We start from the raw sequence: 16,169 nt of genomic DNA, 5'->3' as shown, positions 1-16,169 counted from the left end.
AACCTCTGTCAAACAAACAAATCTGATTCGAGTGCGGTGCCTAAGCCACAGTTTGGTGCCTGCCATTCCAGCAATCCAGGACGCTGAAGCAAGAGGATTGTTAATTTGGGTTGAGCCTGAACTCAGCCACTTAGCAAGACTACTCAAAATTTAAACAAGGGGTGGAGGGGACTCAGTGCAAAGGTCTTTTTAAAAAATGTATTTAGTACAGAGTCTCACTACACAGATCCGGCTCGTAGTGATCCTCCTGTTTTCATCCTCCCAAGCGCTGGGATTAGAGGTGCACCACCAGCCGATCTCAGTCGCTGTCTCAGCGCCCCCCGGGGGTGGGGCTGGCGCGCAGGCCTGGCCCCTGCGTCTAACTAAACAGGCGCTTTAATCCGCGGAGCTATCCGGCTGGCCTAGTGAAAGGTCTTAATTTCAACCCCCAGGACCACAGAAGAGAAAAAAATGTCCTTAGCTCCTGCCAACTGACTTAATGACTTTCTTACAATGTTAGACAAATACCTAATCTGTCAGCTCTGCCTTCCCCCACGTGGGTCTCCCCCTTCCCAGTCCTTATCTTGCAGCTTCTTCCTTCCCACAGTCAGGTACATAAAAGCCCGCGGGAAGTGGCTCTGCAGTGCCACCATGTCCGTGCTGTGTCCCCTGCTGCTGGCGCTGGCCCTGGTGGCCGCCCCCGGAGTTCGAGGAGCCTGCCCGGCGCCCGCCGACCTCAAGACGGAGGACGGGACCCGCACCTGCGCCAAACTCTACGACAAGAGCGACGCTTACTACGACAACTGCTGCGCGGGCGCCGAGCTGTCGTTGCAGCCAGGTGCCGACCTGCCCTACCTGCCCTCCAACTGGGCCAACACCGTGTCCTCACTCGTGGTGGGCCAGCGCTGCGAGCTCACCGTGTGGTCGCGCTCTGGCAAAGGCGGCAAGTCACGCAAGTTCTCGGCGGGTGCCTACCCGCGCCTGGAGGAATACCGAAGGGGCTTGCTGGGGGACTGGAACAATGCCATCTCCGGGCTGTACTGCAGGTGCCTGATGCCCCGACCCACACCCTCACCCAGCTCGGTTCCCAACCCTCAACCTTGCCACCAAAGCCCTGAGATCCCAACTCAGACTCCAGAACCAGCCCTGGGGACCTCCATATCAGAATGCACCCCAAAACACACTTCCTGTGCCTCAGCCAAACCGCCTCAGCCAAGCCCCCTCGCCACTGGGCAGCCAGACTCAGAGACTAACCATCCCCCTCCCACCATTTCCCACCTGCCCATGCACCCACAACTACCCTTCCAGGAAGGGAGGCCTGGCTCCCTCACCTTTGATGTCCCTGGCCTAAACCCCGCCCTGATCTACTCCAAGTCATCACATCTAAAAGCTCCCAGACTGTTCCCAGACTCTCAGACCCCTAAACCACAGACTCGATTCTAGGATACCCACTCTAGTCTGGCCTGCTTATTTCCCCACCCATCTCTAACCCCCCAAAACTGGTCCCAGAGCATCCAATCCCATCCCTTGGGGCCCTAGAGCTCAGCCTGCATTCATGGTCCCAAACTGCTAGATCTTGGCGTCCCAGATCCAGGTGCCATACCCTCCTTATCAACCCTAGTTTATAGCCCCAAGAGACCCAGCCCCAAACTCTCCTAGGCCTGGACTGTGAACACCTGAATTTGAAGCCCCCACCCCACCCCACCCCACCCCACCCCACCCTGGATCTGTGAGCCCCTGGCGTCTCCTGGTGACAATTTCCAATGTGTTGCAGGTGCTACTGATGCCTGGAGGGTCCTGAGCCTCTCACTTGGCTGTCCCTGGAGGCCGCTGTACCTGGGAGCAGAGAGCTTTGTACCCGCCCGGCCACCCTGCATTCCCTACAATACAGCCCTTGTGAAGTTGTCCTCATTGTCCTCTGCTCATGCTTAGAACCCAAATTCACACAGGATGGGGTGCAGCAGGGGGAGGGCAGGTGCTCAGGTCTGGGTCAGCTCATTGGTAGGACAACGCTGGGGAGGGGGACACCTCTGCAGATCTGACCCAGAGTTCTATGTACACAGACACCCACAAAAGAGCCGTGTGTGGCACAGGAGAGCACTACCTTTCCCTGGGTTGTGCTGATCTCCCCTCCAAGCCTGGGACAACAGGGGCCCTTCTCCAGGACACTGTCCCAAGCCAGGGTCAGGGTCTGTTCAGTGATTTTTTTTTTTTTTTTTTAATTTTAGGACAGGGTCTACAGGGTCTCACTATGTTGGACTCATAGTGATCTGCCTGTGTTCAGCCTCCCACAAGCTGGGATTACAGGAGTATGCCACCACACCCAGTCTCAATCACTATCTCTGCACCCCCCAGGGGCAGCGCCAGCACAACAGGCCCAGGGATCGAACTCCAGTCCCTGCATCTGCCTAAGCAGGCACTTTAATCCGCTGAGCTATTTGGCCAGCCCTCAGTGATCTTTTTTTAACTGGGGTTTAAACCCAGGACCTTCATATCAAGCTACATCCTGGGTTTTAAAAATTGTTTATTTTGAGACAGGGACTAAATTGCCAGGCTAGGCTCAAATTCACAATCCTCCCATGAAGCTGGGACTGCAGGCAGTTGTCAGCAGGACGGGCTTGTTAAGTACTTTTAACCCTCCCCTCCCCCACTCAGAGGAAACTTTGGTTCCAATCTTCACGTTTCTCTCCAGGTTGCAGTCTGTGTCCCCAGTACCCCTAGGGATGAGGACCTTGAGGGGTATCAAGGGGTCCTGGGAAAAGAGGTGAAGGACACATGGAGAAACAACAGGTTGCTTGGAAGCAGGAGGGGGTGGGGGGAATTCCTGCGTGCAGGGACATGGGAGAAGAGCTAAGTGGAGCAGGCAAGAGTTTGGAGGTCAAGATCAGTGCAAATGGTCCAAGGGTGCCGGAGAATGAAGAGGTGCCAGTGGGGTACGCACTGAGAGAAGTTATGAGGAGCAGAGACATGGAAGCACTCAGTACCCTCCGGCTTGTGTGTGTGCTTTCACTCAGTGAAGATTTATTGAGCACCTACTATCTGAGGAGCACTGAATTTGCAGTGGCCCCTGTGTCAAAAAACTGGGAGGAGGTGTGAAGAAGTCAAAGGAGAAGCCAAGGGCCAAGCAAAATGAAAGGACCAGCATTGGGAAAGAGGTGCAAAGGAGTTGGGGTAGTACTGCAGGAACATAGTGGAGCTAAAGGGCTGGAGAGAGACACCAAGAGGTTAGAGAGGTGACAGTGGAACAGGGAAGAGCCCATGATGAGGGACTTAAAGGTCAAGCAGGTACCACAGGGTCAGGGAGGCCCAGGATCAGCCTGTCATTCCCTGAGCTGCACAGACACAGAGGAGTCGGTCACCCTCGTCCGCCGCAGCCCCCCAGGCTCCACGCGGTTCTTGGTCTTGTGCAGGAAGTGGATGAAGCGAACCCCAGGCCCATACTGGCGGAACACGTGTGACACCTGTGTTGCGAAGCACAGGGTTAGGAGGGCATACTTGTGAGGGACGCAGGCCTTGCCTACCCCCATGAGGTCCTGGGAAAGCAATCCCCATCTCACCTGTATCCAGTGGCCAGGGGGGCCCCTCCCAGGGCTCCTGGGGGCCACGTGGTGCTGCGCGATGACTGTGCGGCGGTCGGCTGCCAGCAGCCAGACGTGCAGCTCATAGACGCACTGGTCCAGGCGGCTGTCCTCGTACCTGGGCGTGGGGTCCAGGCCTCAGCTGCCACGTAGCCCACATCCCCGCCCCCACCACTGGCCAGGGCCCAGGTGGCATGGTCTAGGCTGGGTAGTGCTGGCGACACAGGAATGACCCACACAGCCCCACACCCTGTCCTCACGGGAGGCACGGTCCAGTGGGAGGCAGATGTGTCACCCAGCTGGGATAGCCGAGTAAGGCATGGGCAGGAGAGCAGAGGCACAGGCAGAGGTGGGGCAGGGTAGGGCTCACAGGGCACCGTATCAAATGTGTCAGAGGTAGGGCAGTCAGGGGAGGACTCGTGATAAGGGGAATTAATCTGGGAAGCAGGACAAGCATCCAGGAGGAAGGAACAGCCTCAGCAAAGCCCAAAGATACAAGAGGCCAGATTTGTTTCATGAAATGCAGAAAGGAGGGGCCAGAGAGGTGGGGGCAGGCCGGGCCTGCAGGACCAAGGGCAGGGTGAGAATGCAGCACCAGGGGTGTGGGCTGAGGAGGCTCAGGGGGCCAGGTCAGGCCACAGAGCAGGGTACACACCAGTCCATGACGGTGACATCCGGCTGCTCGTCATCCAGCAGCTCCTCCCACAGGCCCTCAGCCAGGAGGTTCACACACTGCTGCTTCACCGTCCAGCTGCAAAAGAGGGTGGAGACATGGGGGCCCTGGCAGCAGCCGTGGTATCTGATCCTGGTGCTCTCATAGTGATGACGACCACCCATGGGTGCCGCCTGTTCCCTCAGCGCCATTCAGAACCCTTGGTAGCAGGTAGGGAACTGAGTTTTAGCAGAAGGTCTTTCAGGGCTAGGCATAGTAGTACACACCTGTGATCCAGCACCCTGGGAGGCTGAGGCAGGAGGATTATAAATTCAAGCCCAGCCTGTGCTACTTAGTGACCTGTGATTTAGTGACAGCCTGTCTCAAAGTAAAAAATAAAAAGGGGGGGGGGTAGGGCTGTAGCTCAGTGTAAAGGCCCTGGCTTCAACCCCCAGCACTGGATTGGGGGAGGCCTGGGACTTGCCCAAGATCACGCAGCAAAAAGTGGCAGAGGCAGGATCCACATTCTGGCCTGTGAGACTCTGAGCCCCCTGTCACACTCTCCTCCCACCACTGTGGATGGATGGAGGAAGGATTAAGGGCCTTGGGTGACTTCCCCTCCCAGAGAAAGAGGTTGAAAATAACAGTAACAGTCAGTTGCTGTTTATTGAGTGCCTGACCTGGCTGGCCCTTTCGCAGCCAGGCGTGCAGGGAAGCCACAGAAGTCCACTCACCTGAGGTTCTGCTGGAGAGGTTCCATCCCGATGTGCCATCCTCGGAAATTGCCTGGAAGACAGAGGAAGAAGGAGTACAGCATCTGGGGACAGCCCTGGGGAGGAAGAGGGGCAGCCACTACCCCTGGGACTTACCCAGAGCTTCCAGGGGCTGTCGGGTGGGCCCGGTAGGGGGTGCTGGCTGGTAAATGTTGATGCCTGAAACACGGGGGGGGGGGGGGGGAGCTCATGAGTCAGGGCCCCAAAGGGCGAGGGGCAAGACTTCCTGGGGACTCCGGGGGAAGTGGGACCCTGCTGGGAGGGCTGCAGTGAGTCAGAGGGGTGCAGAGAGGGACCCGGGAATAGAGACAGAAATAGAGGTAGGGAGAGAGGAGACAGAGCGAGCAGGGAACCACGGAGATGCTGTGACAAGACGGGTGAAAGGGAGATGTGGGACCCAGAGGCAGGGAGAGTGAGACCCCAGGACACAGAGGGGTGCAGAGGGGCTCTTCACAGGCCCCTTGATGGGCGGAGACAGAGAGAAAGAGATGGGCGCACCCTCGGGGTTGGGCGAGCGCAGCAGGTTGCGGTAGAGCGGCCGCCGCAGGAGCAGCAGCTGCCAGGTGACCCTCGAGGGCAGCAGCAGGCTCTCGCTCAGCGGTCCCCACTCCTCCAGCAGCAGCTGCCGGGCGCTGGCCTCCGACGGCTCGGGCTGCGGGAACTCGGGGGCCTCCGGGGTCGCGGGTGGTGGCGGCGTTGGCGGTGTTGGCGGGGAAGGGGGCTGCTCCTGGGGGCTCTGGGGCCCGTCGGCCTCCACCTCGGCCCCGACCGCGGCTGGGTCCCTCATCTCCTCCATGTCCAGGCGACAGCGACTGTGCCCGCGTGGAGGAGCAGCTCCGCGTTACCTGGGCGGGAGGGCGGGGCGGCCAAGGCGCGCAGAGGGTGGGGTGGGGGACGACCCGAGCTGGCTCCTCCCTTGGAGCGGGGTCCAGAGCCGCACACCGCCCCGGAACTGGGCACCCGGGCCCCAGCCTTCGGCGTCCAGGCCCACCTGTAGTCCCTGCATTTCCCAGCCTCCCTGCCCCAGTTTCCCGGGGCCAGCTGAGGACCCGCACACTGGCCCCGGGCAAGGGAAGCAGCAAATATGCTAATAGCAGGGCGCTGCTCGCTAATGAGGCCTGTCTGCCTCGTTAAGATCGGGCAGCAGGTCTGAAAGGCTAATTAGTGAAAGCCTCGCTTCCTCCCTGCTGCTCCCGGGGCAGCGGGGGTGGCCAGGGGTCCAGCCTCTGCCCCTGCTCCTCTGCCCTTTCTGGGACACACCCTCATCCTGGAAGCAAGGCGTGGTGACCAGCAAGGGGCCGAGCTAGCACAGACCCGAGATGGGAGCTGCAGTGGGGTTCTGGGGCTGGAGGAAGCAGGAGAGAGAAGCAGAAGAGCTGTATCGGGCGCCCTACCACCACCACCCCGTCTGCATCACAGGGAGTTTGGATTGAGGGATGTGGAATGGCAGGGCAGGAGGTGGAGCTGAGGAACCTGTAGGACGGGATGCCTGCGGGCCACTTCCTGACACAGGTAAGGGGGCAGGGTCGCCACAGAGCTGACAGGTCGTGCCCTAACAGATAAGCCAGGGCGACTCTGACAGCAGTTAGTTCCGGGAGGAAAGGTGACAGCAGGCCTGTGTGCCTCCTGGTGTTCCTACTCCCGTGTCACCCTCATGGCAACCCTGTGAGGGGTACAGCTGTGATCCCCATTTTACAGATGAGGAAACAGGCCACCTCCGGGGCCTGGTCCCTTACACTTCCGCACTGCATTTCTAGAGAGGAAGCCTGACTGTCAGGATGCTGGGAACAGAGATCACTTGGGTAACTGAGGGCTGCTAGGTACCAGGAGCTGTCCCCAGGCCTGTAGGTTGGGTGGATTCATTCAGCTCACGTCCACCCTAGGTCACCCTATGTCCATTCCTCAGATGAGGAAACGAAAGCCGAGAGAGAGGTCTCACTCTCCTGAGTCACACAGCTGCTAATGGTGAGATGGGGTGCACTTGCCCACGGGGACACAGAGTCAACTCAGCCCAGGTGATGGCTCTGTTCATGAGCTGTCTTGAACTCATCAACCTTTAACGCCACTGCAGTGGGAGCTGGTGATAGGATTCTGTTTATGGATCAGGGAACTGAGGCAAAGTAGATGAGACGACCTGCCTTGGGGGAGCTGGGGAGTCACCAGGACCTGGGAGCAGTGGGGACCCCTGGGGTGGGGGGCAACCAGCTCATCTGAATGCCAGGCAGAGCCCCCCCAAACATGGACATCCCCAGAAGTTCCCAGGAAAACTGGCAGGGCACCCAACACACCCATGACCAGGGATTCTCCCCTCGCCACCACAGCCCACCACAGGGCTGCCCTGGGCCCTGTCACCCTCGTTGTCATGGACACAGGGGGAGGGGGAGGGGTGTCTGGCAAGCAAAGTTAGAATCCAGAGCTGGGTGTGGCTGGAGACAGAGGAGTGGAGATGAGATGAGATGGAAGTGCTTAGGAGTCTGTGGCCCATGGGGGCCTCCCTCTCTCCTCCCTCTCTCCTGTGTGCCCTGGCCTGGCTGTGTTGGCCATCATCTCTTCTGGCTGCCTCACTTTGCTGTAGCGAAAGCCAAATCCAACCACTTAAACCTTCCATGGCTCCCTAGTGCCCTCCAGAAAAAATTTCAGCCCTTTGGTTGGCATTCAAGGCCCTGGATTTCTGGTCCCTGCAACTGGGACTTGTTCTTCTGCCTTCAGGCTTTCCCTGTGACATTCTCTCCAGCTGGGATGTCCTTATCTCTCACCTGTACCCCCAAACTCATGGCTCCCAAGCATTAGGATGTGTTAGCACCACCTGGGGAGTTTATTAAAATGTTGATTCCTAGTCCCACCCCAGGAGTCTGGGGTGGGCCCAGAACCTACTGGGGCAAATTTTACTTAATTTGAGGGGCCTAGATCCCAGACTGTGCCCTGGAAGCCAGGTGGGTTCCAGCTCAGAACCCAAACTCCCCTCTCTTCACTGGGAGATCAGAGAGGCCCAGCGAGGGGCCCCAGCCCTGGGCAGGCTCTTTCCCTAATGGGCTGTGGCCTGGGTGGCCCACACAGCACCCTCCCCAAAAGCCACATGCCTTGCACGCATCATACATGCGACAGTGTGTGAGCCATAGTGTGGCCACTTTGGGAAAGGATTTGGCAGCGCCTTATGAAGCCAAGCGTGCTGGAAAGAGCTGTGCCCACTAGGCCCACCTGGGGACCACGCAGGGGCACTGAGCCTGTCGCTGTGCTTTCTGCCAAGCTCCGAGCTGAGGACAGTCATGTGCTGTGGACGGCACACGCCATGCCAGGGTCAGGACCCGGAAGGTACTGCAGGCTGAGTGATGAAGTCTGGGCCTTAGCTTGGGGCTGTTGGGTGCTGTGACACCCTCCAGAGGTGGCGCTCATGGGAAGTTCTGGCCACAGGGCTGTGCCCTTGAAGGGACCTCCAGCCCCAGCTCTTCCTCTTTGGTTCTTTCATGTCCTAGCCATGAACTGAGCAGGTTTACTCTGGCACAGACTCTTCCTGTGTGCTGCCTCATTAACACAGAGCCCTTGCTTTGGATGGGCCAGTCGATCATGGCCTGAACCCAGGAGCTAAAATAAACCTTTCTTCCTTTTAAGTTTATTACTTGAGGTATTTTGTTACAGTGATGGGATGCTGACTAACACACAGTAGTATATCTAAACAGTGACACCATGCTCAGCAAACTAGCCAGGCGGAGCCTTCCCAACCTGGAAATCCCCAGGTGCACAGCTATAACTGTGGCACTTAGGAGGCTGAGGCAGGAAGATGGAGAGTTTGAGGCCAGCCTGGACCATAAAGTAAGACAATGTCTCAAAAAAAAAAAAAAAAAAAAAAAAAAAAAAAAAGAAAAAAAGGGAGGGGGAAAAAAAAAAAAAAAAAAAGGAAGAAGAAGTAGAAGAAGGAGAGGGAAGAAAGAAGAACAAAAAAGGATAGGGAAGAACAGGAAGTGGAAGGGGGAGGGGAATGGGAGAGGGAAAGGGAAGGAGGTAAGGAAGGGTAAGAAGCAAAGAGAAAGGAAGGGAACAAACTATCCAAACATAAAACATGGATGAACCTAAAACTCGCTATGCAGAGTGGCAAAAGCCAGGCAAAAAACATAACCTGCCAAGTGATTCCATTTATATTAAAATCTGGAAGAGGTCAGGCTACTCTTGAATCAAAGAAAGCAGGGTTGTGATTGCTGGGGGCTGGCAAAGAGCCACAAGAGGGCGCTTTCAGGAGTGGTGACACAATTCTGTCTTCATGGTCAAGGTCATTCTGCAAGTGTAGATATTTATCAAAACTCATCTCCCTGTATATATCTTGGTTTTTAGAGACAGAGTCTTGCTATGTACCTAGTTCAAGCTGTCCTTGAACTTACCATGTAGTGCAGACTGGTCTCGAACTCATTGTGAGATTCTCCTGTCTCAGCCTCCTGAGTACTGGGATTATCGGTGTGTGCCATCTGGCCCCAGCTCTCACTTGGTAAGAAACAAACCAAAAGGAATGGGGTGCTTTTCTCTACATTCCAATAGGGGAACACCTTTTTTTTTTTTTTTTTTTGCAGAACTGGGGATTGAACTCAGGCCCTTGTGCTTGCCAGGGAAGTGCTTATTCCACTGAGCCATCTCCCCGGCCCCCATGGGAACACATGTGAGTCAAGTAAGTAAATAAAGCAAGCTGTAGGATGGCGGAGCGCCCATGCTGCAGCTTGTGAGCGGACAACATATTTAATAAGGTTTCGTCAGGGTTTTTGGGAAGATGGCCTGTGTTCTTCACCTTTCTGTCACTGAAACAAACACCCAAGACAATCAACAAGTGAGATCACGTTGTTTCGACCCACAGCTTCAGGGCTCTCAGTCCACAGCCAGCTGTCCTTGCTGCTCTGGGCCTGTGGTGGCACACTGTGGTGGTCACTTCAGAAAGACAAGGGGAGGATCTCACTGTCCCCTGACCCTAGGAACGTGCCCCCAATGACCTATGACCTCCCACTAGGCTCCACCCCTTCAAAATGGCACCAACAGAGGGAAGGAGCTTTTTTGCTAGGCATGGTGGTGCACACCTGTAATACCTGCACCCAGGAGCCCGAGGCAGGAGAATCACAGGAAGTTGGAGGCCAGCCTGGGTTACATAGTGAGACCGAAAGAAAGAGAGAGAGAGAGAGAGAGAGAGAGAGAGAGAGAGAGAGAGACAGAGAGACAGACACAGAGAGAGACACAGAGAGAGACAGAGACAGAGACAGAGAGACAGAGACAGAGAGACAGAGACAGAGAGACAGAGACAGAGACAGAGACAGAGAGACAGAGAGACAGAGACAGAGAGACAGAGACAGAGAGACAGAGAGACAGAGACAGAGAGAGAGACAGAGAGAGACAGAGAGACAGAGACGGAGAGAGACAGACAGAGACAGACAGACAGACAGAGACAGAGAGACAGACACAGAGAGAGACAGAAAGAGAGAGAGAAAAGAAAAAGAAGAAAAGAAAAGAATAAAGTGACTTTTTATTGTGCTTTGAATGTTTGGGGATTTGTAGCATTTTACTGCATTACTGATTTTAGGAAACAAGTGGGTTTTTGTTTTGGCTTTTGAGGCAGGGTTTTGGTATGTAGTCCAGACTGGCCTCAAACTCGTGGTAAGCCTTCTAGAAGCTTCAGCCCCCAAGTGCGGGGATTGCAGGTATGCACCACCACACCCAGCAATACTTGTTTTTATAAAGGAGACAAAGGTCCAGCTTCCTGTATGCTTGTGTTCTTCCCTCCACCCCTCCCCTTTTATTCGGCATTTTGAGTCAGGGTCTTGCCTGTGTAGCCCAGGCTGGCCTTGAACTCGTGATCCTCCTGCTGTAGCCTCCTCAGTATCTGGGATCACAAATGTGTGGCCCACATCCAGCTTTCTCCATATCCTTTCAATGAAAAGTCATGGATGGACCTCAGGGGCTGTGACATTGGGATGTAACACACATAATTCCTGTCCCCACGGGCTTGCGCCCTGTGGGGAGGGTGGATGTTAGTCAACAGGTAACTCAGTGGGCACCATGAAGATGAAGAACAGACTGTGAGGATGGAGAGGAGCAGGAGAAACCTCCCCTAGTTGGGGTGTCCAGGGAGGGCATCTCAGAGGAGGTGCACTGGAGCAGAGACCCAAAGGAGCTGGGCGGGGCACACATGCCCAGGCAGAGGAGACGGCAAGTGTGAAGGTCCCGAGATAGATCTGAGCTTGGAATGTTTGGGGGCAAGCAGCAGGGTTGGCATGGAGCAGAGGGAATGAAGGGGGTGGGATCAGGGGCATCTGGAGGGAAATCAAGTATTGCACAGCAGATGTGAATTGGGGACATTCAGAGGGACAAGGTGGCGGGGGGGGGGGGCACAGTGTTCAAGGCTAGAGGTCAGAGCTGAGGCCTAATCTAGGAAGCACCAGGCTATTGTTGTGTGAGCCATTGACTGAGATAATACCAACGACAATGGTGTGGTCATGGGGCACTTACTGTATGCCAGGCCCTGAGCTACCAGCCCCGCAGGTCCTACTCAGATACCCCCTTGAAGAGAGGCAGTATTATTAAACCTGCTTTGCAGACGTGGAAATCGAGGCACAGAGAGGTGATGTGACTTGCTTAAGGGTCCCCAGCCTGGACTTGGCAGGGCTAATGTTTGAGGCCCCAGTCTGTCCATGAGTGTCCCTAGGGAGGGGACTCAGGTTGGGAGCACTCGGTTGGTGACTGCACCTGCCACCTTAGCACAGTTCTTCTCACCAGCAATCTGCGCAAGGCCCTGGCACCAGCAGGGCACTGCTCCTGGGGATGGTCAGGAAGGACCCTTCCTAGCCTCTCCCAACTTCCGGTGGCTCCTCCTCCCTCATCGGCTGCTGGCTGTGTCCCTCCCAGAGGCTCTGCCTCTGATCTCAAATTTCCCTGCCTTTGTCTTCCTGGTACTGGGAATTAAACCCAGGGCCTCTGCACGGAGCTACGGTCCCAGAACACCCCCTTCCTTTCATTTTTAAACATTTCTGGAGACAAGGTCTGTCAGAGTCACTAAATTGCTCAAGCTGGGCTTGAGTTTATGATCCTCCTGCCTCAGCCTCCTAGGTGCTGGGATTACAGGCGAGTGCCACCATGCCCAGCAGTAATTACATTTCTAATAAACCCCTGGATTTAGCAACCCCTACCTGTATCATGGGTGTTCTTGGCAAAGGACATTCCTTCTCCCAGCTCCAGGTTCCCAAAAGAGAGGGCCTGTGTGACCCTCACGCCTGCTCCACATGGCCCCAAGCTCCATGCTCCTCCCTGTGCTCACAGTGTACCCTAGGTTTTTTTTTTTTTTTGTTTTGTTGTAGACATGGTCTCGCTATGCAGTTTGGGCTGGTCTTGTGCTTACTTTTGTAGCTCCCCAGGCTGGTCTCGCACTCCTATTGATCCTCCTGTCTCAACCTCCTGAGTGCTGGGATAACGGGCGGGGCATGGAGCCCAGGTATACTGTCCCCCGGCCTCACCCTCCCTTGCCACCCAGGGCCGCTGCATATGCTGCACCGTGTGTGCGAAAGCCCCCCTTTTGGCGATTCCAGGTTGACTTCGATTCCACTCAAGTGTCACCTGCTAAGGATGTTCACACCTTTCTGGCTTTTTCCCGCCTAAGCATGCATCTTGTCGATTGCTCTCTCTTGGTCCTCTCCAGCCCAGGTCATTCTCCACCCTGCTCCGCTGTCACCACACCACGTTCCTGCTTTCCTGCCTTTCCTGTGCTCTGTACATATGTGTGGGGGGATGTGTTTGCCTGGTCACCATGTGGCTCATCCTGCCAGAATGGCAGCCTCACCAGGGCAGGGCTGTGGGCAGGGCTGTTTCCTGTTTGTCTCCAGCTCAGGGATGACAAGGACAGTGGCTCTGCTTGCCGAGAAGGGCCAGCCCCCAAGCAGGAAGAAGCCACTGTTCTGCTGAGGAGCCTTAGCCAGCCCTCATGGCTCCTGCTGCAGCACCAGTGTTACCGCAGAACCTGGCGTGTGCCAGGGCTGGGTCTTGCTAGAGGCAAGGGGCTGAGGGAGAAGATCCTGGGGTTACACTGGGCAGCAGAGGGTGGGAGGTGCAACTTGTAAGGAGCAAGGTGGGCTGGGTTCAGGCTCTTCTGTGGGGAGCTGTATGGCAAGCCAGTTTTCCCCAGCAGGGGGCGACAGAGAGGCAGGAATGAGGTGGGGTAGGAGGAAGTGAGAAGGGAGGGGTTCAGTCAGGGCTGTAGTTGAGTGCAAAGAGCGTCCACAGAAAACTGGAAGCCAGGAATCAGAAAGGTAGGGACTTAGAGAAAGACGTACGGAGACACAGAGACGAGTGGGGTTGGCCAGAGCCAGAGAAGGAACTGGAGGCTTCGAATTACCCAGGAGGCATCACTTTGAGGACCCAGCCTTAGGAAGGGAGCAGGGGACATGCAGGGACGTTGGGTAAAATTTGCACATGTGCCAAGCACGTCATGCGGAGCTCTGCGCTGTGGCACTGTGCAGAGCAGCGGGCAGGGCTGGGGGTGTAGCCCCGGGCGGAGTGCTTACTTAGCACGTGGAGGACCGGGGTTCTATCCAGAGTGCTTACTTAGCTGGTGCCCAGCACAGCCGAAACAGAGGCCAATAACTCGAGCTCCTTGAGTGCCACGGACAGGGCTGTTTCGGTCCTGGTTCATCTGCTCAGTGGAATAATACCTGGTCGTTAATAGCCACAAGTTGTTTTTCATGTAATAATACAGAGAATCAACACCAAGATACACTTCTAGGGCCAGAAGCACAGCACCTACCTGGCAAGAGTAAGGTCCTGAGATTGATTTCCAGTGCCAGGCTAATTTGTGCAAGGCAGACCGCAGGTCCGCATGTGATGCGGGGGAGCTTCTGCCTGCGCTGACCCTCCTGGAGACACCAGGAGCTCATCAGCAGTCTTCTGCAGAGAGAAGCAGGGAAGCAGCGGTGGGGAGAGAGGGACAGAGGTTGACCTTTCACTCTCTTCCCCTTCGCAGCCCTCTCCACCTGCGTCCTAGACCTGGGTTACCTGTTCAGACAATGAACCTGATCAAACCAGAAGAGTGACAGGGACAGAGACAGAGATGAAGGAGTAGGAAAGAGGGAGGGAGGGAGGGAGGGAGGGAGGGAGAAAAGAAGGGAGAGGAATTTAACTTTCCTTTTTCAGTGCTGGGGATGGAACCCATGGCCTTCACACTGAGCCTCACCCAGGGCCCTTTTTATTTTTAGTTTGAGACAGGGTTTTGCTAAGTCACGAAGCTATCTGGCTGGGTTCCAATTTGGGATCCTCCTGCTTCAGTCTTCCAGAATGTGGAGGTGACAAGAGGTGCCACCACACCCCTGAATTTAACTTTGTTTAATGCAGCACTCCCTAAAGTTCTGAAGATACCTTTGGTCTTCTGGGAAAAGTCTCAGACAAGTCCCTACTTCCAAAGCTTCCCAGACTTGTCCCTCAACCTCAAGTCTCATTGGGGTGCCCCAGGACACCCCAGCCCCTTTCCTGATTCTGCTGAGTGACTGGGCTCCCAGGGAGGAGCAGGGCTATTTTCCTGTCCAAATGTGACCCTCTGGTTGGCATAGTGAGGCAGGACCCTAGTTGGTGGTTTAGTGTGGTGTAGTGATCTTATGCAGGACCCTGGGACCAAGTACCTGGGTTCAAATCCTGCTTCCACTGCCTTTTTGCCCTCTTGGGTTCTCAGTCTTTCATATATGAAATAGGACAGTGGAGGGGCTTCCCGGAAGGGCTGCTCCAATGATGTTTCCTAGGACTGCTGGAATAGCAGCAGTTTAGTTCTGGGTTTGGTGCCAGGGATGGAACCCTGGGCTTCACGCATACTAGGCGGGCACTGTGCCACTCAGCTATAGCCTTGGTGCTTTTTATGTACTGGGACAGGTCTCTCTGGGGTGATTTGTCCAGACTGACCTTTGACTTGAGATCCTCCTGCCTCAGCTGCCCCAGCAGATGGGACTACATGTATGCCCCACCATGCCCAGTTTCACCATCAGAGTTTCGACCCAGTTAGAGCAGTGATGTCCAGGAGAGCTGAGACCAGGCACATGTGCTGTATCAGTGCTGCGGGCTGGTGGCGTCTGGCTGCATTTGGCAACCGAGTGTGCAAATCTGCCAGTCCCCTGGTGCACTGCTTAATTTTAATTCACTTTAAAATTAAGGCTCAGTAGAATAAATGCTTGCCTGGCAAGCGCAAGGGCCTGAGTTCAATCCCTGGTTCCGCCAAATAAATAAATAGCCTCCTGCCCCAGCCTCCTTCCAGCCCAACCTGGGCAACTTGGTGACTTAGAGACCCTGTCTCAAAATACCAAGGGCTAGGGATGCAGCTCAGAACGAAGATTGTGGGTTCAGTTTCACAGGACTACAACAACAAAAGTTGGCAGTGTAAATGCGGATAGAGAAATTCTGTACTGGGACATGTCTCCCTGAGGTGAGCCTTTCGATTATAGGTCAGTTTCCTTCTGGGACAACTCTATTTCTGCCAGTTTTCCTGTCCTTATTCTCTGGCTTCCAATGAGTCTTCACAGACTCACTGACCAAACAGCAATAAAATAAAAACTTGTAGGAATGACTTTATAGGAAAATATTACAATTAAATAGCAACACATGGCCTGTGGCTCCTGCCCTAGATGGCACTGATCTAGACTGCCTTGTTTTATAGTATGAGGTAAAGCCTCACTTTTCTTCCATCCATAACCTTAGCCAGTTTCCCCAGCACTATTATTTACTTGTGGGATGACAGTTTTTGCACACGAAGCTCCTGCACACATCTGCTCGGCCCCTGGGCCCACTGGGGTATCCTTAAACCAGATGAAGCCAGCAAATGCATAGGAGTGGACAATCACGATTTCATTAGTGATGGCAGTTGCGTGAGACCCAGAGCTGTTCAGAATAAAGACTATGGCCAGGCATAATGACACACGCCCATAATCCCAGCACTTGCGAGGCTGAGGCAAGAGGATCACTGTAAGTTTGAAGCCACCCTGGGCTACAAAATGAACTCAAAGGCAGCCCGAACTGCACACTGAGACCCTGTCTCAAAAAAAAAAGTCAAAAAGGTAAAAAAAACTACATTTCCCAACCTGCCTTGCTGTGTGCCAAAGCTGGCAGAAGAATGGACATTTCTCATCATGTGGAAGGCCAGAGTCTGGGATGAAGGAGCAGGGTGGAAGGACACTGGGATTCTGAGAACTCCAA

At 55.1% G+C, this 16,169-nt stretch overlaps 2 protein-coding genes across 2 annotated transcripts; one reads left to right on the top strand and one right to left on the bottom strand.

Annotated features, from left to right (window-relative positions):
- The first annotated feature begins 630 nt into the window (after positions 1-630).
- Positions 631-1,763, top strand: Sycn (syncollin). Its single transcript, XM_004636879.1, has 2 exons — positions 631-1,025; positions 1,754-1,763. The coding sequence occupies exons 1-2, from the start codon at positions 631-633 to the stop codon at positions 1,761-1,763; spliced, it is 405 nt and encodes a 134-aa protein (XP_004636936.1).
- A 778-nt stretch (positions 1,764-2,541) lies between these two features.
- Nccrp1 (non-specific cytotoxic cell receptor protein 1 homolog (zebrafish)) lies at positions 2,542-5,799 on the bottom strand. The gene is made up of 6 exons (XM_004636798.2): positions 5,481-5,799; positions 5,079-5,141; positions 4,944-4,995; positions 4,213-4,308; positions 3,537-3,675; positions 2,542-3,440 (listed from the first exon to the last, which is right to left on the bottom strand). Exons 1-6 carry the CDS (start codon positions 5,776-5,778, stop codon positions 3,300-3,302), a joined length of 789 nt encoding a protein of 262 aa, XP_004636855.1. The 5' UTR covers positions 5,779-5,799; the 3' UTR covers positions 2,542-3,299.
- Between the last annotated feature and the right edge of the window lie 10,370 nt (positions 5,800-16,169).

The sequence above is a fragment of the Octodon degus genome, unplaced genomic scaffold (genome assembly GCF_000260255.1).
Source record: "Octodon degus isolate 3935 unplaced genomic scaffold, OctDeg1.0 scaffold00083, whole genome shotgun sequence".
NCBI lineage: Eukaryota > Metazoa > Chordata > Mammalia > Rodentia > Octodontidae > Octodon > Octodon degus.
This window is presented reverse-complemented; position numbering and strand designations above follow the sequence as displayed.

What these genes read in the sequence shown, in the direction of transcription:
- Sycn (XM_004636879.1), top strand. Translation starts at nt 631, where the DNA reads ATGTCCGTGCTGTGTCCCCTGCTGCTGGCGCTGGCCCTGGTGGCCGCC.
- Nccrp1 (XM_004636798.2), bottom strand. Translation starts at nt 5,778, where the DNA reads ATGGAGGAGATGAGGGACCCAGCCGCGGTCGGGGCCGAGGTGGAGGCC. An exon ending in GATGTCACCGTCATGGACTG is followed by an intron (nt 3,676 to 4,212) that starts GTGTGTACCCTG and finishes CCCCACGCCCAG; the next exon opens with GTACGAGGACAGCCGCCTGG. An exon ending in CCCCTGGCCACTGGATACAG is followed by an intron (nt 3,441 to 3,536) that starts GTGAGATGGGGA and finishes TTCGCAACACAG; the next exon opens with GTGTCACACGTGTTCCGCCA.